This window comes from Copadichromis virginalis, linkage group LG12 (assembly GCF_057382275.1).
Source record: "Copadichromis virginalis isolate Kocher_CV1m ecotype Utaka linkage group LG12, C_Virginalis_male_GT1.1, whole genome shotgun sequence".
NCBI classification, from domain to species: Eukaryota; Metazoa; Chordata; class Actinopteri; order Cichliformes; family Cichlidae; genus Copadichromis; species Copadichromis virginalis.
In genome coordinates, this window is record NC_140629.1 from 28,040,084 (window position 1) to 28,065,870 (window position 25,787).

At 40.5% G+C, this 25,787-nt stretch overlaps 2 protein-coding genes across 6 annotated transcripts; both read right to left on the reverse strand.

Moving 5' to 3' along the window:
- Positions 1 to 1,484: 1,484 nt before the first annotated feature.
- On the reverse strand, positions 1,485 to 9,175 carry ubox5 (U-box domain containing 5). Its single transcript, XM_085475771.1, has 7 exons — positions 9,043 to 9,175; positions 6,446 to 6,509; positions 5,667 to 5,768; positions 3,909 to 4,645; positions 3,173 to 3,792; positions 2,707 to 2,889; positions 1,485 to 2,008 (listed from the first exon to the last, which is right to left on the reverse strand). The coding sequence occupies exons 2-7, from the start codon at positions 6,497 to 6,499 to the stop codon at positions 1,788 to 1,790; spliced, it is 1,917 nt and encodes a 638-aa protein (XP_085331897.1). The 5' UTR covers positions 6,500 to 6,509; positions 9,043 to 9,175; the 3' UTR covers positions 1,485 to 1,787.
- A 4,167-nt stretch (positions 9,176 to 13,342) lies between these two features.
- On the reverse strand, positions 13,343 to 25,033 carry lzts3b (leucine zipper, putative tumor suppressor family member 3b). 5 transcript variants are annotated; one of them, XM_085475764.1, is made up of 8 exons: positions 24,827 to 25,033; positions 21,239 to 22,188; positions 19,836 to 20,306; positions 19,576 to 19,743; positions 18,933 to 19,061; positions 18,309 to 18,500; positions 16,895 to 17,125; positions 13,343 to 15,056 (listed from the first exon to the last, which is right to left on the reverse strand). In XM_085475764.1, the coding sequence occupies exons 2-8, from the start codon at positions 22,070 to 22,072 to the stop codon at positions 13,968 to 13,970; spliced, it is 3,114 nt and encodes a 1,037-aa protein (XP_085331890.1). In that variant the 5' UTR covers positions 22,073 to 22,188; positions 24,827 to 25,033; the 3' UTR covers positions 13,343 to 13,967. The 5 variants fall into 5 exon arrangements, with proteins under 5 accessions (XP_085331890.1, XP_085331893.1, XP_085331888.1 ...); XM_085475767.1 differs by having other exon boundaries at positions 20,223 to 20,306; positions 24,785 to 25,033; XM_085475762.1 differs by having other exon boundaries at positions 24,785 to 25,033.
- Between the last annotated feature and the right edge of the window lie 754 nt (positions 25,034 to 25,787).

Genomic DNA, 25,787 nt, shown 5'->3' on the forward strand with positions numbered 1-25,787 from the left:
TTTATTTATTGTAGTCTTTTTTATAAATATATATTTTCTTTATTTTTATACTTTTTCTTATTTATATCTAGGCATTGCTTATGCGCAATATTGAGAGGGCTCTGAGCCTAAGAATTCCATTACTGGTAGTTATGTGCCATTATTTCCTGTATATGACAAATAAAACCTTAAAACATGTGACGACATGGCACCTGGTAGTTACAGAGTGTACCTAAGAAATTTTCTGTTAAAAGTAAATGGTTGTTTCCAGTGAAGAATTACCAGAGAGAATACATTTCTCACATTTTTCAGATTAATCAATGCTAATATTAATTTTCTTAGTATGTTTTCATTCATTTAGTGGTATAATAACTGATCTATTAAGTCACATGTTTACTTGTATTTATGGCAGTTTTAGTCTTCTGCAGAAATTTCTTGATGCCTCTAATACGGTGTATAATAAGAAAAGTTTACAAACAATAAGAGTTCACAACATAAGCAAAGTTTTTGTCTAATAAGTGTATAAAGTCAGTGACTTTGACTAATACAGTGTGATTCAGTATCATTTAAGCACTTTAACCACCACTTGTATCGGAAACAGTGATGCCCATGTCTTCATTTCACATGCAGAACTGACTCCTGTCTTTTCTCTTACTGAGCGGATACAGGATCACGACCTTGATTAAGCTTAATGCTGTCAAGGAAAGCAACATACAGATTATGCTATTTGTGATGGTGAACACCAACTAAATACTGTTTGCCTCACATTTCTCCGTTTAACCCTTCTGTGCACAATAACTCAGGCTTGTAAAGGGTAATTAGCTTCAAGAGTTCAGAGGGTAGTGAAAGAACACATGGGCAAGGAGGAGGTGCAGCCTCCTAACGTAAAACTGCTCCTTAAAAAGAAACCTGAAACCTAATGTAATCTAGTGTCAGTATTTCATACTACCTGAAATACCAACATAAAGGTTATTGTTAATATCACATAAATATATTTAGAACTAGTACATGATGTGTCTGGATGTTCTTATTATTCCATCTTCTGCCTGCGTTCACCCATTTAAGACAGCAAAACAAGGCAAGGAACAGAGATAAGGACAAAGAACACATGACATCAGGAGGTCAGCTGAACACGACACTGTCTCCTTCTTCACAATGACCACATAACCTTGGTTGGACTCAATTTCTACTTAAATTCTTTTGGTCTCCTGCTTCTGTGCCCAAACATTTTCTAGTCAAATGCATCCACGTAGAGAGCGGCCACACAAAGACTGCAGACCCAAGGCTGCAAGTACACTTCAGCGCTTGATGAAAAGAAAGAAAGAGGGGGTGGAGGAGATAAAGAACAGGACTTTATCCACACTATATTTTTTACAATATTTGCAAAGGTCTTTGCTTTCAGAGATGTCCTTTCCTGATCTGTGGAGATTAATAAAACAGGCCTGTGTGATCTGATATTGTGACAATATGAGTGTAAGAAGATGTGAAGAAATACAATTCACTGCTAGATCTGAGGTATCTTTAATCCACGTGAGCAAAAATATACAAAATAATACAATAAAACAACAAATGAGAAACAGACAATTTAACAGGAGTGGTTGTGAAAACAGTAGTTATAACGTGACAAATAGACTTACAGGGTAAAGATGTCATGCTTACAAAAAGGGTAATAAGGTACTGTCAAGAAAAGTTAACGGTCCATAAATAAAATCCTGAATTTCCAGTTGCAAATTTTTTCTTTTTACTTAAACATCTGGAATACAATCATGTCTTCAATTTGTAAGTGTCGGTTGGATTCTTATGCTATGTTAGTGATGCACCCGTGTGATGAGGGCACGTGGGGTGGGATGTTGGCAGGTTGGGCACACAATACGATTGGATGTTGATGTAGTGGCCGACCTCAGAGGATTGGCTTCCTTCTGCACGCAGGCGCGGCAGAGCAAGTGACCACAGCTCAGACGGTAGACGGATGATGCTGAGGTGGAGTAAAGGGACACAGAACAGGAACACGCAGAGCACATCTTCTCACCTATTAAGCAAAGATGGGGCGAGGGAGAATCACTTAATACTCACTTAATTTCAAACAAACTTTAAATACTTCTGCCATAAAATTTTAAGCAATGTTCTGTAGCCAGGTAGCATTTGGGGCACTGCTTATTATATTAAACCAATTTAAATGAAGTCAAACTGATTTGGATATAATGTCACTCAGAGTGCTTTACAAAGGGAGAGCAATACAGAAAAACATTTAAAGAATGTAAATGCAACTCTGGTTAAGCATTGAATGAGAAAGCGTGACAGCACTCTAGAAATTTAACACCATGTTTGTTTTGTCTTTTGTGGCAATGATCAGCAGGGAAACAATAGACATCTGGTTCTTATGTTACAAATGTATCAAGTAAAACTGAACACTTGCATTTCTCCCACTTCACTGGCGCTTTAAACTTGAACATAGGCTCAAGGTTTGTTTTTTCAGTATTTTTTTCTCCACTGTAATAACACAAAATTGAGTTATTCAGAACAGAGGTAAGCAGCAGTGAAGTGGTCGGAAAAATTTCTATGTATGGTTTCACACCTCTGTTTTATTTCTAACTGACATGAATCAAAACTGACTACACCAAAAACAAGATTTCTAAACAACTTCTCCAGATTTCTTTATTATATTTCAACAGTCATATGCTTAGGGAATAGTATTTACTCAAATGTATCAGAGGGTGCAAATCCTACCTGTAGAACTGCTCAGGAAGCCTGAATTCTGGCGCTGTTGGGTGGTATTCAGCGTTTCAGAGTCAGGACTAACCCGCTTCTGGGGCAAATTTGAAGTGAAGGAGGGCCGGCCCTGCAGGGCAGAGAAGAGGGCCTCATCCAGACTAGCAGATAAACGCTGCTCGTGGGAGCTGCAGCTCGGAACTGAAGGTGCACAATGAGGAAGCAAACGTGAAGACAGCAGAGAAGTCAACAATCAAGACAAACTGAAAAAATGGCATGGATATGGTTTAGATCAGGGATGTCAAACTCATTTTACATGTCGGTCCACATACTTTGATCTTAAATGGGCCAAACCAGTAAAACTCCAGAAAAGAAGTTTAACTACATGTTCCAAAAGCCATCCAATTGGCTGGATTGGGCCAATTCTGGTCCCTGGGCCTTATGTTTGACACCCCTGGTTTGTATGTTTACATGTTATACTCACCAGAAACTGCATCACTTTTTAGTTTTTTTGTTTGGAGTTCCCTCTCAGGTGTCAATGTGTCCTTGGATTCTTTGGAAATATCACTTAGATCTCGTTTCTTTCTCCTGTCTAATGCTGATTTATTACCTGTACTTAAAGGCTCAGCATCAGATGTGTGATTTTTATTATCTGACAAAGGTCCTGACCCTGCATCTTCTATCTTCACAGTCCTGTTTGTGATTCTGGTGTCAGCATTATATTCAGCAGCACCACTGTTTGAGCTTTTACTGAGGCACAGAGAGCTCTGAGAATGTTCGTGTACTTTGGAGGCTAGAAGTCTTGAGGCCTGTGTATTGTCTCCTGTAACTCCTCTCCCCAACATCCCATCCCTCCTCGTCATTCCTTTCTGCAACAGGAAGTGGTCAATGCGACTTTTCAGTTGGGGGTTAGGAAGAGGTTGGGAAGTTGAAGTGAATGGTACACCGGTGAAAGGGTCATTTGGGGGTCTACCCCACGTGGCTTCCCTCTTCTGGTACTCTTCCAGAGTGGAGTTGTCCACTGATACACCACTGGGCAGCAGCATAGGGAGCATCATCACTTCCTGTGTGAGTGGATCAAGGAATTCTTCTGGGATGGAATGACTACCAAAGTAAACGACATATTGGCACACATCAATACTTACATAATCTATAAAACCAACAGTATAGATGTGACAGCCCGATAATTAGTTCTACTACTTTTGAAATTACACAAATACCTTGGAGGTTCTTGCAGTCCCTGTTTGCTTTGTCTGATAGGAGGTGCAAAAAATGCAGGCTGTTGTAGCCGTCTTTCACTGGCCTCGTGGACTTTTTTGATCCTCTCCACTTCTTCTGCAGAGCAGCTGCGAGCAGGTTGTCCCCACACAGTCAAAGATTTCAGCCCCAGAGATGATGCTGCACCACCATAAGGCATGGTTACACGAAGCTTTGTCACAGCCCCGAGCGAGAGCAAACCTCGGCTCCATAGCTCCTCTTGCAGACAGTTTGCAGGTTGTGGAGGAGGCGAGGACAGAAACGGGGCCCTGGGGCAAAAATTTGAACGTGTGAAACAGACTTTGGTTTCCTCCTTTAGTTCGCAACGAGCCACCAGTTTAAACTCTGGCTCAGAATTGCTGGATTCCGTGTTTGTCTGATGTTTGAACATGCAGCCTCTTTTCTGAGGCTCACCTGGAGTCACTTCACTCCACTGCTGGGCCTGAAGACTCCACTGGTGGCTGTTACTCTGTTGAGATTTACTCTCGTGGTTTCGAAGTTCTCGTCTATTCGCTGCATTCTGATCTTTCGCCTGTATCTGTTTCTTTTGTGGAAAATCTTTGGTGCCTGTAGAAGGTAACGGATCAGAACTGGTGCTGATCTCCAGTTTCTTGCAAGCCTGTCCCCTGTCCATACCCCAGGGCCACAACTCAACATCCACCCTACACAGCTCCACCTGGAAACCAAACTTCAATGTCACCTTGAAGGAACAGAAGAAAAATGTGTAAGGTATGGATATAAACACATTACTATAATAATCATACCTAGTTTTTTTTAAAATGTGACTCTTACAATGCATTATGAATCCTCATCAAAATACAGGATATGTTCTCCATAAAAACTCAAATAAATAAATCATATTCAGGAAAGTTAAACTATCATATGACATCCCACAGTGGAGAATACCACAGTTCATTGCAACAATGTGGGAAAGTTTTTGTTTAAACTGACTGCTTTAAACATACAAATGTACCATCGCTGCCAGAGAAAAACATGATGGTAAGAACTACTAATCTCGATTTCTATGCACAAAGAGGCTGAACACACATTTCCTATTGAAGCGTGACTCATGAAGGGAACAATACATGCAGGTGTGTATGCACATTTAGTAAATCTGACTTTCCTTTTGAATGCCATTTTTGGCTTTTTACCCTTTTGTTGCATTTTTGGCTTATGTTACAAATACACTTTGGGTGCTCAGTCAGTGAGCGGTGTTTTCTATGAGGAAAAAAATAACCTGCACAGCTTTCAAATGAACAAAAGAGATGATATAACAGACTTAAGGAAAAGGAAGCATATTAAGACCTCTTTAGAACACCTACTGCATTCTGGTTTAAAGGGGTTCAAATCTTAAGCTTGTAACAAGAATAAAAATAAACTTTACAGTTGGATATCCGTGTTCAGCCCCATCAACATAATACTCTACATAATTAATGTTTGGAAACAAAAATACAGTCAAAAAGATGACAAAACAAACAAAAAACCATAGATAAAATATAATACATGAGATAGAATAGCTACTCTTCCTCAGAGTCTTCCTGACCTGCACATTTTCCCCAAATTCCCTGTTTTCAAGCGGTTATTATTTAAATAAAAGGTAGTGGTACTTTTTTCAGTACCAAATACTACTTCTACTGGTACCTATTATTTAATGAGACATATACACATTTTAGGAAAAAATGCTGAGTGTCAAGTTCCAAAGTATGACAGTGAAATCTTACCTGTACAGGTGGACGAAGGAAATATTCCAGCTTAAAGCCACGTCTGCGGAGGGCAGGGTCAGCTGATACAAGATTTGTGACATCATAGCCATCTGCACACAGCTGGAGAAGAAAATTAAACTGGTGTCAGTGTTTTTCAGGGAAAGCTTGAAATTGAAAATGTACAGAGAAAAGCTACATTATGTTATAGTAATGTAGGATTGACTGCTTCTTGAGGCGACTGTCATGATTTAGCACCATAGAAATAAAACTGAATCGAACTGACAGCAGATATGAGAAAATTTGAAAACAATTACAGTACACATGCCTCACATGCTCATGAGAGAGTCATCACAAGGTTAAACATGGAAAGCTCATATGAAATGAGAACAAGCCATGTAAAAGACATAAATAAGGCACATGTGGAGTAAAAAAAAACAAAGAAACTGTTTTCTTGAAGGTGATAACATTCATTTTTTTAATCCTCTGAGTGTGATGAAAAAGACAGCCATGATCGGATTAAAAAATACCAATGAAAAGAACACAAGGACGGTTGTGATTCAGTCTCCCACACAGCACTTTATCCCACCGGTTTTTTATTTATTTTTATTTTTACATTACTGTCCTCCACTTCCTGTGTCATTTTGCGTCTGTCTGCGCTGCTTTGAACTGCTTATCTAAAAACATATCAAGCCTTTTCTTGGACTTTAAAAAACAAAAAATAAAATAGTTAAATAAAAAAAAGAAAGGAGGGGAGGGGAGGGTACCTTTATGTGGCAGGTCTATAAAATATATCTCACCTTGTTACAATGAGCTGTCGTGTGAAAATGTGGCAAGCAGAGATTCACAACCATACTCTCCAATCTGTAAAGAGAAACAGTTTGTAGTTATGAACGTTTTCTGACGTCACTTACACAAAACTTATAGGTCACAGCAAAATGGGCCATTTAGTGAATAGAGCTCATGAACCCCAACTCAGAAGGTAAACATATATTTGCTGTGTTTACACTTCCATCTCATAATCATCTCTCAATAACGATTTTTAACACTAAGTTGAATGACCTGAGCTTAATTTTTCATTATAATAACATAAAATGGACATTTAGCGAAAGAGCCTGAACTTTGAATGCACTAACAATAAGCACAACAGGACGTGTTTGTTCTTTAAGCACAGGCTATTTAACATTTAAAGTCATACGTCATTGCAATTCCCAACAATATTATTATACAGTAAGTATTTATTACGATGAAGAGGAAAGACCCTGATTTGCACATATGTTTGAGCTGTATTTCAATTGAATTCAATAATTCATTTCTGACTGCCTCCAAGATAGGACTGAAATCATTAGTCAGTTAACAATAAGACACATGATTTAGCAGTTAATTAATTTATTAAAGGGAAAGCCAAACATTTCTCCTTCTTCATCTTCTTTCAACTGCTCCCTTTAGAGCAGGGGTCCCCAATCCCAGTTCACGAGGGCCAGTGTCCCTGCAGGTTTTAGATGTGTCCTTGATCCATCACAGCTGATTTAAATGGATAAATTACCGTCTCAGCTGTCTTGAAGTTCATTACCAGAGGCCTGGTAATGAACTAATCATGTGATTCAGGTGTGTTGACCCAGGGTGAGATCTAAAACCTGCAGGGACACCGGCCCTCGTGGACTGGGATTGGGGACCCCTGCTTTAGAGGTTGTATGCTGGACCACGTGCCTGCATGTCACCCCATCTCTAGCATCCTTCACTATCACGCCAACCCTCTGCATGAGCTATTTTATTACATCAAGAACCTTGTCTGTGGTCTTCCTCTTTTCATCCTTTGTGGAAGCTCCATCTTCAGCATACTTTGTGCAGTGTATCCACTATCCTTCCTCTGCACATGTCCAAAGGATCTCAGCCTTACCTCTTCAAACAGCTCAACCTGACCTGTTAATCTGATATAACTACTCTTACTCTTGTCCAAACATCATAGTCCACGTGGACTATGAGTGCAGATCGTTTTGACCTTCTCTATACTTCTCCATCAAACGGCTTCTCTGTCTTACATCACTGTACATTATAATGGGAGACACAGCCTTCAGCTTTCAGGCCCCTCTTCTGTGGAACCAGCTTCCAGTTTGGATTAGGGAGACATACATCCTTTCTACTATTAAGATTAGGCTTAAAACTTTCCTTTTTGATAAAGCATATAGTTAGGTTTGGATCAGGTGACTAAATCCTTCCTTAGTTATCCTCCCTGCTTGCTTGCTACTACTACTGCACATTCACCTAATGTATATACTATATATATATAATGTTCTTCCTCTACCCCCCCCCCCCCCCCCCCCCCGCCAAGGAGCATGTCAGGTTACATTTCACTGTGTGTTATACTTGTATAACTATGCATGTGACAAATAAAGAACCTTGAACTTGAGTTACGCTGCAGGTCTAGGCTGCTGGGGGATTTCCATGATACATTCAGCGTTTCTTCTTCAGTCACCTTTTTCACTCACTATGTGTTAATAGACCTATCTGCATTTAATTATTAATTATTATTAACCTCTGTCTCTCTTCCACAGCGTGTTTTTGTCCTATGTTCATCAACTCAACCCCAACAGGTCGTGGCAAATGGCTGCCCCTCTCTGAGATTAATCAAGTATTCTGATTCTGACTGGTTCCACTGAGGTTTCTTCCTGTTAAACGGGAAGTTTTCCTTCCCACTGTCGCCAAAGCCCTTTCTCATAGGGGGTCATATGATTGTTGGGGTTTTCTCTGATTTCTCTGTATTATTGCAGGGTTTTTATCTTACAATACAATGCGTCTTAAGACAACTTTTGTTTTGATTTAGCGCTTTATAAACGGAACTGACTTGAACTGAACGTCTGTGGTACTGATAAATAATGATGTATGATTTTTTTTCTCTCTCTGACCAGACGTTTAGTGGATAAATAACTTCAACTCGTACAATCATTATTAAGACAGTCGAAACAATCAGAATTAATAACAGCTCACCGATAGCTGAGTCAAAAACAGTTATCAACAACTATTCTGACTGTTTTCAATGTATGATCTAAAACAGACAAATCAATGTCTCTCCGTTTCTTGTAGGAAAATAACTAAACCGAGAACATCGCCACTTTTTCACCACTTAAGGATATTTTTAATACAAAGCTATTAATGACTGAACAAGAACGCAATCGTTTCAGGGACACTGTCAAACGTATCGCTGCAGCTTTTGGTTAGAATAGACTTGTAAAATAGATTTTACATGTAACTGAAAACTACTTGGTTACATGTAAAATCTGTTATGAATTCAGCTGTATTCTAACCAACAGCTAACAATGAGCTAATATTTAAACTTGGGTGAGACTGACAGTGTTAACATTTCCACAGCAAACTAAACCAATGAAAATTAACTCACTTTGCTTGGTTGCTGACACTTTCCCGCTTTGAGTCTTTATTTTGCGTGTCTAATCATTAGGAAAAAAGCTACTAGCAGCGATCTGTTATTAGCCACAAAACAGCTACATAGCTTAGCCGGCTGAGCTACAGCACGCTGTAAGGGACATACTTCAAATTTCGTCAACAAAGTACATTATTAGTAAGCAGATTTTGAGTGGATTTAGCTGCCTGTTCATTAATACTTATGTGTTTCTTGCCATAGTTTGTACTTAAAGAAGCCACTACAGACAATTACAATCTTTTTAATTTTTTATGCACTCTTTTTGAGTTTGAGGTTGTTTTTTTTTTTTTTTTTTTTTTTTTTTGCCAACCACGAACTCTTCTATCAGGCTATCCATCCAATGTACTAACTACTCGAGGTGTTACTAACTACATCCTACGCAGGTAGAAAACATTCAAAACACTGCCACAGTTAAGTTTGTTGTTTTGCTATACCTTTCTGCCAGTAAAGAATCAGTGGAACTTCCCAGTACATTTTTAAAGGTCATTTGTCATAGTGACTTTTTTCTCCTCATGGCAAAAAATGATCCACATCAGTGGCACAATACATTTAACCTTCCAGTGTTATTTACACTTTATTTTGTATAATTTATGTCCTGATTAAATTAATTTTTTCCCCTTAAAAATAGATGGAAAATGATAGTTTTCAGTTTAATAACAGTGCTCCCTGATTTGTTGGGTCATGAACAGACATTCAAAATATTCTGTGAAAAACCTTTGACTCCAGTGTGTTAAAAGTAGATTTCAAAGAGAAGATTTTTTTTCGATCCTGAGATTCCAGTATTTGAAAATTATGCAAACGTAATCATAGATAACATAGATACTTATTTTTCTATATTTAAACCTAAAATATTAGAAAACTCTACATACAAATGTCAATAACTGAGTATGGACCTCTGATCCATAATTTTGTTGTACATGTACAATGACAGTAAAGGGCTATTCTATTCTATTCTGCTAATGGTGAGATGTTGTAATTAATTATTTTTTTTTTACCTTATATCCATGAAATAATAATGGCAAGGCCTCTGCATTTTCCATCTAAAAGTGCTCTGTGTCCATCTTGTCCCTTTCACATATTGCATCCTCTATATGAAGGTCAGCAGAGTTGCTCATCTGTAAAAGCTGCAGCCTACTTCATTTCAAGGATATTTCAATTGGATACATAATGTTCAGAGGGATGAACCCAGACTTCTTTTGTTTGAGGGTTGTTATTTTTTTTGCTCACTATTATACCTTTCCATAATTTAATTTCACACCTTATAGTATCTACATTCTACGTTATAAGCTTAGGGTACTGGCTCTATTACTTAGTTGCTTTTACTTAAGCACATTCACATTGTGCTTCTATATACTGTGACAGTTGCTGTCTGCTTTATGTTGCAGATTTAGATCTTACATACAAAAAATAAGCCTGCGAATTAATGCACTGCCTTACTATAATGTATACTAACTGGCCATATTATTAGGTACACTTTGCTAACATTGGGTTGGACCCCCTTTTGCCTTCAGAACTGCAGAAAAGTATAGCTTCAACAAGGTGCTGGAAACATTCCTCAGAGATTTTGGACCATAATGATATGATGGCATCATGCAATTACTGCAGGAACCACAGCTTTGGTGTGAATCTCCCATTCCACCACATTCCAAAGGTGGATTGACATCTGGTGACTGCTGAGGCCATTTGAGTACAGGGAACTCATTGTCATGTTCAAGAAACCAATTTGACATGAGATGTGCTTTGTGAAGTTATCCTGCTGAAAGCAGCTATCAGAAAATGGGTACATTGTGGTGATAAAGGGATGGACACAATCTGCAACAATACTCAACATTTGATACAAGGCAGAATGTTTAGCTTGTTTACAAAATCTAGACTCTACCATCTACAATTCACAGCAGAAACTGAGACTCATCTGACCAGGCAACAGTTTACAATCTTTTGTCACTGAATTTTGGTGAGTCTTAGCTCACATGAGTTATACTTGTGGTCTTCTGCTGCTGTACTCCACCTGCTTCAAGGATAATTGTGCATTCAGACATGCTTTTCTGTATACCTTGGTTGTAACAAGTAGTTATTGGAGTTGCTGTTTCCTTCCTCTTATCTTCAGACAGTCTGGCCATTCTCCTCTGACCTTTGGCACAAGGCATTTCTACTTAGAATGGTTGATTTACAGACCATTTTCTGTAAACCGTAGAGATGTTTGTGTGGGCAAATCGCAGTTGCCCAGCAGGTTTTGCAGGAGGCAGACCAGATCGACTACTACAAACAACAAACTTCAGTCACCTTTCTTCCCTATTCTGATGGACAGTTTAATCTTCAGGATGCACCTGCATGCCTAAATTGCAGGTGTGTCTGACAAAGTGGCCGGTAAGTTGAATGCTTTTTAGAGGTTTTTAGAAGTATAAAGAAAAAAAATGACTGATATTTTTTTTGATCTCCTTCTACTTTGTAAATAATCTGAGGGGAATGAATGGGAAACCACTGCTTTAAGAGACAATGTAACAACTTCCATCCACCCATCATCTGTCTCGACAGCAGCTTTCTTTGGGGCGCGAGACAGACACTAGCTTATGTTCACATCCACACCTATGGCCAATTTAGAACATACATATATGTGGATGGTGATGTAAACAGGGGTACCCAGAATGAGGGACAGAGAGCACATACAAATTTATCCTGATAAATTTGAATTTAAACACGCAGCCTTTTTGCTCTGAGGTGCTAACTCAGAGCGTAATAATAATTATTTCATATATCATTATATCATTATATAAAAATATTTCTTTTGGTCAGATTTTTCAAACTTGATTTCCAGAGTCAAATGTTTAGTCTTAAACATAAGAACAACTGAAGAACTAAAAGGGTTGAATTATTCACATATCTTTATTAGTTCTGCTGAATTTAACAAAGAGGTGGGTTTGAATCAAGCCAGAGCAGTACTAGTAACATAAATGCAAACAATAAATTGGAAATATGTATAAAATCGGTGGCATTTTGTTCTCTAAACAATGCAATACTGTAACTACATTTATCACCTACATCAAAAAGGAACATCATTTTTGGACAGGGTTGCTATGATTGCACCATCATGGTAGGCCGATAGGCTATCTACACAGTTAAAAAACAAACAAAAACAAAAACCACATAAAGGAAAGCTCAAATGGCACATATTTTTTTCTCTGTCAGTTCACCATAATATAATAACAGTAATAAAGATGATAATACTATATAATACCTTAGAGATAAGTTAATATTCTTGAGCAACATCTTTGTATGCTGGCATAACAACACATATAAAAGCCATGATATTCACATCTGAGTCTACTGTACATCATAACTTGTGTGTAGGAAACTACATAGTGCAGTTAGCCTGAATTCTCCCTTTAAAGGGGCAGACTCTCCACTCGTCTGATTTTTTTTCACTTCCTTATCCCCTGCTTTATCGAAACGAAATATACAGAAGAAAGTAAGACTTTCCAGCATAAACACACCTCCTCAGTTTGAAATGTAAGTCTCACAAGCTTTGATGTACATGTTACTGTAGAGAAAATCCCCCTTTGCTTATATTATATCTTCACTTGCTCTATTGCCACTAGTCCCTCTATCCTCAATCTCATAAGCTGAAGCCTTTCATATGTTTACACACATGCACGCACTCGCTCGCACACGCTCTCGCTTTCTCTCGTACACAAAAATGTACAATCTATAACTATTATAAGTATTTCTTTCTAGATTATCATACATTCTATAAAAATTTTAACTTTGGGGATAAGTACTGCTTTGACAGATGTCTTGGCTGTGAATGACACAATTATCATAATAACCAAATTCAAATTGTGTGCTTCCATTCACATCATCTGCTAGCGGAGCGGTGAAAGCTCTCCAGTGACCCCTGGTGTTCATTGTTAGTCACCGCAGGAATACTGGAGCGAAGGTGAACCACGTTCTCCTGTGTCCTGAAACCTGTTCTGCCTGCATTTGGGGCTGATTATCTGCTAAACATATCTATTTAAATTCAATTTGTAGAAAATATAAACTCTGTTGGTCTTAATAATGTGTTTAAATGGGCCATGTGTGTTGGACCCTGTGCATGAAATGACTTGAAATAAACTGAATCAGTCTGCGAGACCGCTGACGTTACTAACTGCTGGGATTACAAATTAAATAGTCCAGCCACACTTCTGTTTGACTGGTTTGCTGATAATTAATGTCGCGATTAAAGCGCTGAAATCATCACACTTGATTCCCCCCCCCCCCCCCCCCCCACCACCACCACTAACTGTTCCCAGCATACACATGCTGGAAAGACTGGAGTAAGGCGCTCTCTGGCCAAAAATGTTAACATCACACACTCTGACCACTAATTCTACTTTTACATAACCAGTGACACAGACTTACAATGAATAAATACCACATTATATTCCTGTTGATCGTTTCTGACAATATCCCTGATTGTCTTGGTCCTTTTCTAGCATTGGCATTAAATGACTCGTGTTTTAGCGCTGTAATCTAAACACCGTCATTTAATATTTTGTTTTGCTGCCATCCGTTAGCGTGGCACACTTTTCATGAACACTGATTATGTTGGATGCTGCAATTAGCAACTAGTGATAGAAAGGCTGCTTAGGAGCTTGAAAATATCATCGATAATGATTCGTGTTGTTAAGATCCTGTTGAGATGACTTTGTTCTTGTTGCATTTTAACAGTCGGCTCCTGTTGCTGCTTTGTGTCTATGGTTGCTTTGAAAAGTATGTCAGACTGTACTGGTTTATTCTATTGTAGACTGAATTGTTTTTCTACTGTATGCTGAAGTGGCTTTGTGTGAGAGGCCTTGGTCACTGTGAATGGTGCGAAATGGAGAATTTCCTCCATGGAGGTGTCTCTATATCTCAGTTGACTCGATCCTCTCCAGGCGTGAGGGTCCTGCCCAGGGAGGCGCAAGCTGGTGGAGGGAAGGAGGGCCCTTTTGGTCTTCACAAGGTGGAGAGAGGGTGAGGGCGATAGGGCCAGAGAGAGACGGCAGAGGCTGAGGAGACAGAGATGAGAGAGCTGGTGGCGGCGGAGGTGGAGAATTAGAGGAGGTGGGGGAAGTAGTTGTGATAGTGGTAACAGTGGTGGTGGTGGTGGTTGTGGTTTGTTTAGCTCCCAGCTGGCTCATACGTTTTTCCAAGGCCTGGTTCTTCTGCAGTGTTTCCACATAGCTGAGCTGCAGCTGTGCCTGGTATTTCAAAACCCGCTCCTTCTCGTCCTGCCAGGTGTGGCGCTCCTGGTCGAAGTTGAGGGCCTGACGTTCCCGTTGCTGTCGCTCCAGCCGTAATGCAGCCTGCAACTGCTCTAGCTGCCTACGCAGCTCCCCCGCTTCATCCCAGTGACCCTCCTGGACCCTCTGTGGCTGGTGACCATCCTGGCAGAGTTGGGACTCGTGACGTAGCTGGGCCTCTTGACGCATTTGAGCCTCATGACGAAGTTGGGCCTCCTGACGGAGCTGCGCTTCTTGACGCAGCTGCGCTTCTTGGCGTAGTTGGACCTCTTGACGGATCTGGGCTTCATGACGCAGGTGAGCCTCTTGGCGCAGCTGTGCCTCCTGGCGGAGTTGGGCCTCTGGTCGGATTTGGGCATCCTGACGCATCTGAAGGTCCTGCGGAACGTGCGGGTCTTGCCGTTGCTGCACGTCACGCCACTGAGCTTCTTCGCGTTGTTGCCTCTCTTGTCTCTGAGCTTCCTGCCTTTGGGCTTTGGCTTCATCACTCTGAAGGCTTAGCAGGGTGTCAGACGTGGGGGTGAGGGAGTTTGTTGAGGGCTCATTTGGGTTTCGTGGGCAGTGGACACCTCCCCATGGAGGCAGCAGCCCTGCAGCAGCCAAGTTAGGGCTCACAACAACTTCTGCCCCTCTGCTCACTTCACTCAGAGCCCGTTTTAAACTTAGCACCTCCGCTTCAAATACACCCAGCTTCTCTCTAAGGATGGTTACCTGCAGAAAGGAAAAGGTAACAGCTATTATAGGAAACCTTATTTGAACTCAATCTATGTGTGCTTTAGCATAGGACACATGTATATGTTTTATTTCAAAAAAATGTAAACACGCCTCCTTAACTAAAAAATAACCAAGGTACACAGACATTTTACTCTATGTGTGTAAGCTGATTACGAGCTCATTCAGCACAAAAGGAAAAAAATGTTGCAGCTGTTATATATAATGTTGCCCAATCCCCAATTTGTCCTAGTCTCCTTGCCAAGTTTTTGAAATCCCTCCAAAGGATTTTGAGGATTAAACACACAACAATCTAGATTTGGTGGTAAACATCCCAATCCGGCAATCTCACTTGTTGTAAATTGTTTCCCGACTGCTTCGGAGTGCGAGCGGCACCGTGTTGCACTTTTTGTGGACCCTGAAGCAGCCAGCTGTCTCCACCAAATGCAAAATCTGGGCTTCGATTGTTTCGATTGTCTTAATTTTCAACCTGCACCAAACAAGTGGGCCACGGGTCATGAGATAATGTTTTATTATTATTTTACAGTAACATAGAAAGCTCATGCTGGCATCACATAATGATGGCAGTAAATGTAAAGAATGGGAAGTATGTTATCAAAGGCCTGGATAATGATCTTTAGGCCTGTAATTATGACATTTTGCTTATTGTTTATATATATGTTTATATTTATATAGAGAATGCAATACATATTAATTAAAATGAACACTTAAATTTATCTTGTAAATATATTTAGCCGCATAGACGAACTTTCATCTGTAGTTTGATATCTTGTCTGAGATTAAGTGAATCTTGATTCAGTAATCTTGAATCTTGATTACATTTATGTGCATAAAATTCTGAATATCCATCTGTGCTGTTTGGTGTCAGAGCTTCAGCAGGTACACTGAACCAGTGTTGGACTCATTAATTCAATTACAAACCCTTACGAACATATTGCAACTAATATATTAAATATGACTGTGCTGAATTTTTTATACAGGGGAAGCTATGGCATATTTTATGAGACCAATTCAGTTTAATCAGCTACTATTATTTTTTATGTAATATATTAATGAATGATTGATTTATATGTTTATATACTCTGGTGACAGTGGCAGAGAAAAGGACATTAAAGAAACTGCTGGACATTATGGACAATGCTGGGCATCCTCTGCACACGGTCGTAAACAATCAGAGGAGCCTATTCAGCGACAGGTTGCTTCTCCAGAAAGTCAAAAAGCAACAGACTTAAAAACTCCTTTGTCACACAGTCAGACTGTTTAACTCCTCACTGGAGGGGTAACAGGGGGACAAAGGAGGGCAGGAACATCTCAGCTGTAGTGTTTTTTTACACTGTGCAATATTTGCAATATTTTTTTCTTATATTCGACTTGATGGTAATGTAGCTTGCCATCACCAGTGTGTGAATGTGTGTGTGAATGGGTGGATGACTGAATGTAGTGTAAAGCACTTTGGGGTCCGTAGGGACTAAGTAAAGCGCTATACAAATACAGGCCATTTACCATTTGCAATAATCACTGTGCAATATATTCACTCAAATGTGCAATCCTATTTATCCATATTATATATTCTGTATTTATATATGTATATATGGTATATTTATGCTTATATCCTTACTCTCATTCCCCTTATTGTATCTGTAACATGCAACTTCTGTCGGTGCTGTGCTACTGGAAACTGAATTTCCTGGAGGAACCCACCCGAGGGATTAATAAAGTTTCATCTAATCTAATCTAATATAAAGTATTCATATGATTTTGCTTTCTGTTATTTGTAATCGTTATTGTTTAGTCCTCAGGTGTGACTGAAAACCTACCTCAGACAGAGTCCTCCTCAGCTCTCCCTCACACTTCTCCAGCTCCACACTCTTGCTGCTGTAGGAGTCCTTCAGGCCCAGCATGACCTCCTCCCGTTCCCTCAGCTGGGCATTGAGCTCCTTTAGCTGGCCTCTCAGGGCCACCATCTCTCCAGCTCGCTGGGTCACTTCAGCCTGACTTTCCCTCAGCTGCTGCTTCAGCAAGGAGATCTCTCCTGCTTTCTGGCACACCTGCCACAGGAAGGTTAGACAGTGAGAGGTATTTTGTAAATGTGCTCCCTATCTCATTTCATACAGACAGATTGCATACATGCAAAACTTCAATTAAAAAAAAGAAAAAGACGTCCCGCATTTGATTTTCTGTGTAAACATTTATTTGAACTAATACAAGAAAGTGCTGTGGTCCAATTTTCTAACTTTAATGACTTTTGGTTTTTGATGTAGTCCTGCTAACCGACAAACAAATATAAACAGAACTTAAAACACCTCTGCATCAGCACTTGCATTGCAAAATAGCATCGCCAAAAATACTGAAACCTTTAACCTAACAGAGTGTACTGCACCCTTTTGAGATTAACTGTCCAATCAAATGCTTTCTGTGGCACTTAATGGGCGTTCCATACTTACTATCTGATGGTTTGACTGTCTGAGAAAACTGCTCTGAAGTTCAGCTGTACCTTCTCCAAACTGTAACTTTACACTGTTTTCCATAAAGATCAAGACTCATACCAGGTCTCTGGAGAGCAGCACTGTTTGATGAAGCCATGATCTGTGATTGACAACTCTGATTTCGTGTTCATCAAGACACCTCATCACACAACTTATAAATCAGCATAGTGGGGACTTTTACAGCTAATGTGACTTAATCCAAGGACCTTAATTTGTCTTAGCTGTCCAAAAGGTATTCCTTTTAAATTATTGAGACTGGTCAAAATGCCTTTTGGTAAACTTTCACTGATAAAAATGTTGTATTCAGGCTGCGATATGCCTTTATCTTGGTGCTCAGTTACTATTATATGAAGGTTTCCTTGGTTCTTTTGCAACAGGTTGAACCATTTTTCATTTCAGTTTGGGGACAAAATATTTGTGACCTTCATACTTTGAACATATTTGGCGACAGTTTTCTTTCTTATCACCTCACCCAGTAGTTTAAAAATAATAATTTGATAAGTCAATATTCTATGTAGATCACTTAAGTAGATTTTCACAGAATAAGCAATAATCCCTCTTTTAAAATCAAACACAAGGCGTCAACATGTGCTTTTCCTTCAGAAAAAAGTCTTATTTTTTAAATAAAGAATCACAACCTGTTTGACCACTTTTAAAATTACACAGCAAAGTTAATTTCCCACGCACATGCACATATTCTGAGTACTCATCAATCCCAACATCTCGACATGTCCTCGCATCTCACCTCCCATTTGGTCTCCTCCAGACGAGGCAAGATGTCAGCCTGCTCCTTCCTGTAATCCAAACATTTTCTCTCCAGCTCCTCTCTCTGGGCCAACAGAGCCGCCATCTCCTCCTGGAGCCTCCTTTTGTCCTGGGACAGACGGGTTATCTGGGCCTGCAGGGCAGTCTGGGAACGCTGAGCACGACGGGTAACCTGCAGATGAAAATGCAAGCTTTGAACATATCTACACTTGGAAGACCAGTGTATGATTAGACAAGTTAATAACATACGCTGATACATTAAGCTATGAAAGTTTAGAACATGTATAGTATTTAAATGCTTTTTATAATATACTGGATTTTAGCTATATTTTCTTATTTCTTGAGTGCCATATTAACCATTTAAAAGCTTACATCTACTTCACATGTAGCTTTTCTAAAGGTTTTTAAACTGTAATAGAAATTCTTTTATAACCATCACTTGAACCTATCCTAATACATTTTCATATAATGCAATTTCTGTAGTCTTACTAATCTGACAGAGAATTTCTTTAATAAACTTTCCATCATTTTCGTTTGGAGTAAAGAAAACAAAGTGCAAATGCACCTTAACATTATTTTGCATGAAAGTTTGCAATGAAGTCACCTGCTGCAGACGTGAGGCATAGTTTTGTCTCAGCTCATCCATCTGTCGCTCCCAGACACGTTGCTTCTCCTCAAACACCTGAATGATCGCTGCCTCACTTTGGTCCAGGTTTCTGCGCATATGCTGCACCTGATGAAAGGAAAGCAGCATATGGAAGTGGAAACTCTATCAGACTGTAGGAAGGCAGTAAACTTTATGTGTGAGGAATGTAGTATTTGTAAAATGTGACAGATTTAATTCTCAGGTGTTTAAAGCAAATCCAAATGTTAATCTTTACAATTTTCACCTATGTGGCCATGTTCACATTGTTGCATCAATTATATCACTTTATTTATAGGGTAAATAATAATAATAATAATTATTAACAGTTTGGGAATGATACAGTTTAGTTTCATCCAAATACAATGGGCCAACCTAAGTCACATTTGATTAAAGCAAAGGAATGATCTCACGTCTTTTCTCTATGTTTTTAATTACAATGTTCTGTGTACAAAAATTCAAATGTCATTAATCTCAAATGTACTGGTGTGGTAGCCCTTTTGGAAAAGAAATCTGAGAATGTAAATCAAAACAAACTCATGTCTGAGGTGAAATGGCCCTTTAAATGCTAACATGTGTCAGATATTTTTGAGCGGGCTCTGACCTCTTGCTCTTTCTCCCACAAGCGATCCTCGAGGTCCTGGATGATGTCATCCGAGGAGGGAGACGGGCGTAGAGGTGCTGGAGCGTCACTCAGGTGGCTCAGCCTCTGATAGGACGAAGAGCTCTTTCCTGAGGAGGACCGGCCGCTGTCTGAGGCGCTGATCCCATTCTGAAGGTGAGAAACACATCACGGTACATCAAATATGATAAGAGCAGGGCCCATTTAGTCTTAGACAAAGCAAGCATGGATGATGGCTGCACCTGGTAGCCAGGCTTCTCCAGCTTCTCTAGGCCTGCAGCGGCTCCAACCATGCCCAATCTGTTGATGTGGCTGGTAGAAGCACTGAGAGGCCCCAGGACTGCTGGGGGTCCACAACCAGACCCTGAGCCCGTGTAGGTGGGCAGACTGGTCAGGGAGTTTCTCCCTGAATCGGACATGCCTCCCTGAACCACTTCATTACCAGTTCCCCCTCCATCACTTCTGCTAACCCTCACTGGGCTGTCCTGATCAAGGAGCAGGGCTTCTGGGACCTCTCCTGACTCACCTCCTCCTCCATCCCTGCCTCTCCTGCCTACTCTGCCCTCGCTGAACCCTTCACTCCTTCCCTCATGCTTTCCCTCATTTCCAGCCCCTCCTGCCTGGCCTACCAGATTCTGCATGGAGTGGAAGCTCTTGGGCACCACTGGCTTGAATGCAGAAGGACGCACAAGGCCTGAGTTGTTCTGCATTGCCTGTGAAAGACAAGAAGAGGGACAGAAGAATGACAGTCAAAAAAAATGTGAGCCATATGAGCTACAGTTTACAGACAAAAGTAAAACAAAGTACAAATTTCAGCAATAAAATGATGATATTATGTATTTGAATGCTGAACCTGATATTATGTAAAGTTTTATGTATTTAAAACCACTTAAAACAATAGTTTTTGAATTTATTTCTTCCTACTAATACCGTACTCATTTTTCACGTGGCATGCATTATATTCCTCAAGTATATGTTTTTGATGGTTACTATAACTATCTGTTTTTACAGATCTCCATCCATCCATCATCTTCCGCTTATCCGGGACCAGGTCATGGGGGCAGCAGCCTAAGCAGATCTCACGAAAAACACGAGATCATTTTACAGAGCTCATGCTTTTTAAAAGTTATTGCGTGTGAACGTTAATATACAGCTTCAATAATCTTTGACATCCAAATAAAGTTGCCATCTTTAAAAAAAAAAATTGCTTTGTGTTAGTAGCTCTCCACAAAAACCTCAGCAAAGAAACAGTTTGTGGAAAGATGGTGCTTTATTCTGAAGATTTTGGAAAACAACATAGAAAAGATGAACTGTTTACACTGTTTCTTAATAAAATAATGAGAAAAAAAAGGAAGTTTGAGTTAAAACATACTTGGAAAAAATGAAATCTAATGTTTTATAGTCTTAATTTAAGAGTATCATGTAAATCAGTGGTGTTTAAAACTTTCTCCTCAGAGTGATTCATTGCAATAATTTACATTCGGCTAACAATTTAAAGCTGTGTGAAATGCACAAATGTTCTGGGGCAAAAAGCTCCAGAAGAGTCACAAAAATAAATATAATTTCCCGTTCTTGCTAACTTGTAACCCAATAGATTTGTTTTGAATCCCTCTCTGAAGGTGCTGACCTGCTGTGTGTGAAGTACCTGTTCAAGTTTTCCTGACACAGGCATGATCTTGGGCGGGTTGTGGTTTGGAGGGTTGTGGTTATGGCCGGCTGGATTGTTCTCGCTGTCGGCTCTGACGGCTGCCATCTCTCTGTGCTGGTGTTGGCTCATCCCAACACTGCTCTTCTCACTGGCCCCTCGACCCACAATGTTCCCACAAACATCTAAACCTGCAGCCTGCATTTCCCTCTCTCGCTCTCTTTCCATCCTCTCGTTCTCCAGCCTCTCTCTTTCTCGCTCCCTCTCCCTCTCTCTCTCGCGCTCTCTCTCCCTTTCTATCTTCTCCCTTTCAATCCTCTCTCGTTCCCGCTCTCTGGCTCGCTCCCTCTCGCGTTCCCTCTCACGTTCCAGCCTCTCCCTCTCCACTCTTTCCCGCTCCCTCTCCCGGTTCCTCTCCCTCTCTCGTTCCCTCTCTAACCTCTCCCGGTCCCAGTCTCGGTCCCGGTCCCTGTCTCTCCCCCTCTCACGCTGCCTCTCCCACTCCCTCCTGCCCGCTCCGTTGCCACAGTCCAACTGGTTGTTGTTGGACGGGGCTGTCATGGTGCATTCAGTGTTGGTGGAGGAGGCTGTTTCGGTGGGTCGGTCAGTCCCAGTACAGGTCCCAGTCCCGATACTAACACTCCCTCGTTCATCGCTAGAGGCCGTCCCGTCTGATATAGTCGCCGGGGGGCGTGGCAGCCGCTCTGCGCTGCAGCTGCGATCAGCAGGGCAACGGCGAGAGAGAGGAGGTGCTCGGGGCAGGGTGGTCCTCGTGCCCACAGACTTCATGGCAAACTCCTGCTCTCCTGCCACCCCACTGCCAACACTGCCCATAGTGGGGGTCAAAGGTCAGGATTAGAGGTTAGGAGTCAGGATTGGGGAGGGTCACAGATACATTTGGAAGTAGTGTGGGTCATCACAACCTAATGCAGGTAGTGGGGGCACACACACTAGAGGAACACAGAAAAACGAAAGGAGTTATACAATATTGTAATTGCATAATGACTAGTTATACAATAACAACTGCAGAAGAGATTCCAGCCCACATACAGGGGCAGCGTGGTCCTCCCACCATGATAAAAATGAAAAGGGTCAGATAGATAAGTCTGGACAACTCTGTGCATAGTGAGGGAAAAAATAAAACATAAAAATAAGACTTTCTCCAGCTTGATGATGAAATCACAACACTAATCTCTGTAAACATGTTCTAAGTAAAAGTGAAAATTCTCAAACTAATTTCAGACTTTTTTGTTTATGTTCATAAGTTATAAGATATAGTGTGAACAGGTCACTTATACCAGTCCAATACAAAACACGGACTATGCAGATTTGGTGTCCATTAGCATCACTGAGCTGGAGGATGAGGGTATGTGTCTATTGTTTGTTTGTTTTGTTAGCTTGTTTGTTTTCCCTTTTTCTATGGTCACAAATCCAGGAATACAGTGCAAAAAAACCCCCAGCCCTGCAACAATCACAGCCTCTTTTTTTGAGGAAAGCTCACAATTATTCTTTTTTGTTTGCTTTGCATCAGATAGATGTAGTTTCATTCCCTGATTTTTTCCCTTTGCTTCCTCCTCAGACATCACTCCTACACAATGTATAAAAATAATGGAACAATATTGCAACATAAAACAACATCTCACTTAACCCATTAAAAAAAACTATAAAAGAACTTGACATGTACATGTGATGATGTTTGTGGTCTATTATACTTTCCTGTCAGACCTCTTTCTAAGCAACTGTGATAGAAATGAAACACCAGGAATCACAGAAATCCAGATAGAGTGGGTTTAGGGTGGAGCTGTGTAGAAATACTGTAAACACTAATCACACATATAGATGGTAACCAGTGCATTGTATAGAAGGTTATTTTCTATAGTGGGCATCTGAGAAAAATCACAGCATCCAAACTGGGCTTATATGGAATTCATTGGGTATAAAGCTAATGATGTTATGCTCAGTACATTTTGGAGCATGTAAACAGGAAAAGGACCTGTTGAGAACATTGAGAACATCTGTAGTGTGGCACAAACCAACACAAATATCACCACTTGTCAACTTATCTCCAACATCTTTATTTTGGAATCTCAACATCAAAACTGCTGCAAAAATGTTCTTATTGCAGGACTGTGTAAACTTTGCACAAAGTGTATTCCTGTTAATGTGGCCAGTTTATTAGGTACACCCAATTAAAGCAGTTGGATATCAGCTCTGGAATAACTTTGCATCATTGTAGAAGATGTAGTTTTTACTTCTGCGGACCTACATCACTATACTTAAGCCTGGTTTATCCACCGGGCAAACAGTGCAACAGCTCAGGCTGTTGAATATTTGATTAACAGCAAATTTATTTGCAATCATCCACCAATAATACATCTTAAATACTCCAAGGTAAATGTGTTTTTTTTTTCTTTTTTGCATGTTATGCAATTAGGACTCCAGTCTATCAGAGAGGCCTGTAAATACCCTTCCCATTTACTGTAGTCACAGTCAGTTTCTACTATTTCTACAATAAAAGAAGGGCGATGGTGTACAATTCAGCAGCAACACAAACTATAATGAAATTACCATAAAGTGGAATTGACATGTCTCTAAAACAGTTTTAAGAAAAGCACATATATGAAAGATGTTATTTTGAAGTGACCTGAACTGCACTGCAATGATTGTGGTTTCTATTCATTTTATGAGTCCCTTTCGGCGAAAGAAGACTACATGTTACACACATCTCTCAGTGGAAACCCTAATGCTAAACATAACAACATTACCATCTGAGTCCAACCTGGGACCATGGGTGAGTGCCACTTGAATCTCTTTGTGGCCTGTTAGCAGTTTACTTATTTTGTCTAGTACAGGCCAAAGATAAAATTCAACAACCCTGAAAACAAAACCAGCCACAAAACCGAACCAACATCTAAAACTGAATCTAAGAAAGCAGAATATATCACAAAACTGATATAACAGAGTGCATTCATTTTTTAGCTTGGTTTGCCAAATAAACAGGGAACTCTGAGGAGCATATACTCTGTAGAGAAGGATAAGAACACAGAAGCCTTGATATGGCCTACATAAGCTATGTTTATATGTGTATAATCTGCAGCCACCCACTACTCTGAATCGCAAAGTAGGATTCAGGATATTTTTACATCAACCAAAATCATACAGTAGAAAGATCGATCGATAGATAGATAAGATAAGGGCGCAGTCAAGCAATGCACTTCCCTTTCTCAGGCCATTTACTAGAGGTTTACTTCCACTTGGGTGAATAGTAGTAGTAGTAAAATACACTGCCTATCTGTCTGCTGCTCTGCCTCATTCCCCTCCCCTCACGACTCCCTCTCTCCGTTTTCTCTGCATCCCTGGGCGGCAAGGGCGGCTTTAGCAGCATCCGCATCAAGCCCTGAATCGACTGCGCTCCCAAACAATTACTTGCTAGGCCTGTGCCAAAACACAAGCGCACGACCCTCGCTGGCTGGGAAAAATGAATCGAGATTAAAATACAGATCGTCATTGACATTGACGACGTATCATGCAGTGGCTTTGATTTACCGATTGTAGCATCCTGGCGGTCCATCATCAAAGGCTACTCACTATTTTGCAGCTTGGCGGTTTTGTAAGATGGCAGCCCCAACAAACAATAATGTCAAAAGACAGAGACGTCAGTCCTGGTCGGTCGGGCTCTGAATTATTCCGCGTTGATGCCGTGGCTCGGTAATATTAAGGATGCTGTCTTCGACCGCTGTCAGCGTCGGATGCTGATGATGGAGTCGGTCGGTTGATACGCGCATCAGCTGAGAGACACACACCCACCTTTGGTCCCGCCCCTCCGGCTGCACGATACAAACGCCCCCTTTTGGCACTCATCCAGTGCTCTCCCCCGGGAAAAACCTATAGAGGTATTATATGCTGGACAGTTCCTCGGATGGATGGATGGATGGATGGATGGATGGATGGTAAATGTCAGCTTAATCTTCATAATCATAACGCATATGAAACAAAGGACACGTGATTTTTTTTTTGGCAATGCAACATACTCAACACTGACACATCTTTCCCCATATATTTATATGTTACATATATAAGAAGCTGCCCTGTAGCCTGATGATGCAGAACAAAAGGATCATTCATTTGCGGGTTTGTCTCTGTCTGCTTCTTTTTGCTCTGTTTTGGTATCTACCAGTGTCTGAATCAAATATCTGATTCTCCAGCTTTTCCTTCTCTATGATCTTCAGCCAGTCACTATTTTCGTCTGTCTGCCTGGGATGCAGTGTATTAGATTGTGAAGAAACAGAGCAGTGAGCTGTAAATCAAAAGCAGTAATGTTTATTGTGGAAAATGTGCCTAGAACAAACTAGAACCAGAGATTTTAGATAAGAGTCATCTAAAATAAAACATACAGCCAAAATAATTGCCCCGGGCTACATCTTTTCACTTTTGTAATTTACAGACATACAGCAGGACTTGGGGCACCTTGGTGATGTGGCCCTGGGTTCAAATCCGGCCTGGGGTCTTGCTGTGTGGGACTTTTTTCTTCCCATGTTTGTTTGAGTTC

Coding starts and splice junctions, on each gene's coding strand:
- lzts3b (XM_085475764.1), bottom strand. CDS start 22,072: ATGGGCAGTGTTGGCAGTGGGGTGGCAGGAGAGCAGGAGTTTGCCATG. Junction 19,744..19,835: donor TGGAGAAGCCTGGCTACCAG/GTGCAGCCATCA, acceptor TCTCACCTTCAG/AATGGGATCAGCGCCTCAGA. Junction 15,057..16,894: donor TGAGGAGGACTCTGTCTGAG/GTAGGTTTTCAG, acceptor TCCTTTCTGCAG/GTAACCATCCTTAGAGAGAA.
- ubox5 (XM_085475771.1), bottom strand. CDS start 6,499: ATGGTTGTGAATCTCTGCTTGCCACATTTTCACACGACAGCTCATTGT. Junction 5,769..6,445: donor CGACAGCTCATTGTAACAAG/GTGAGATATATT, acceptor TTTCTTCTCCAG/CTGTGTGCAGATGGCTATGA. Junction 2,009..2,706: donor CTTCCTGAGCAGTTCTACAG/GTAGGATTTGCA, acceptor TTTGCTTAATAG/GTGAGAAGATGTGCTCTGCG.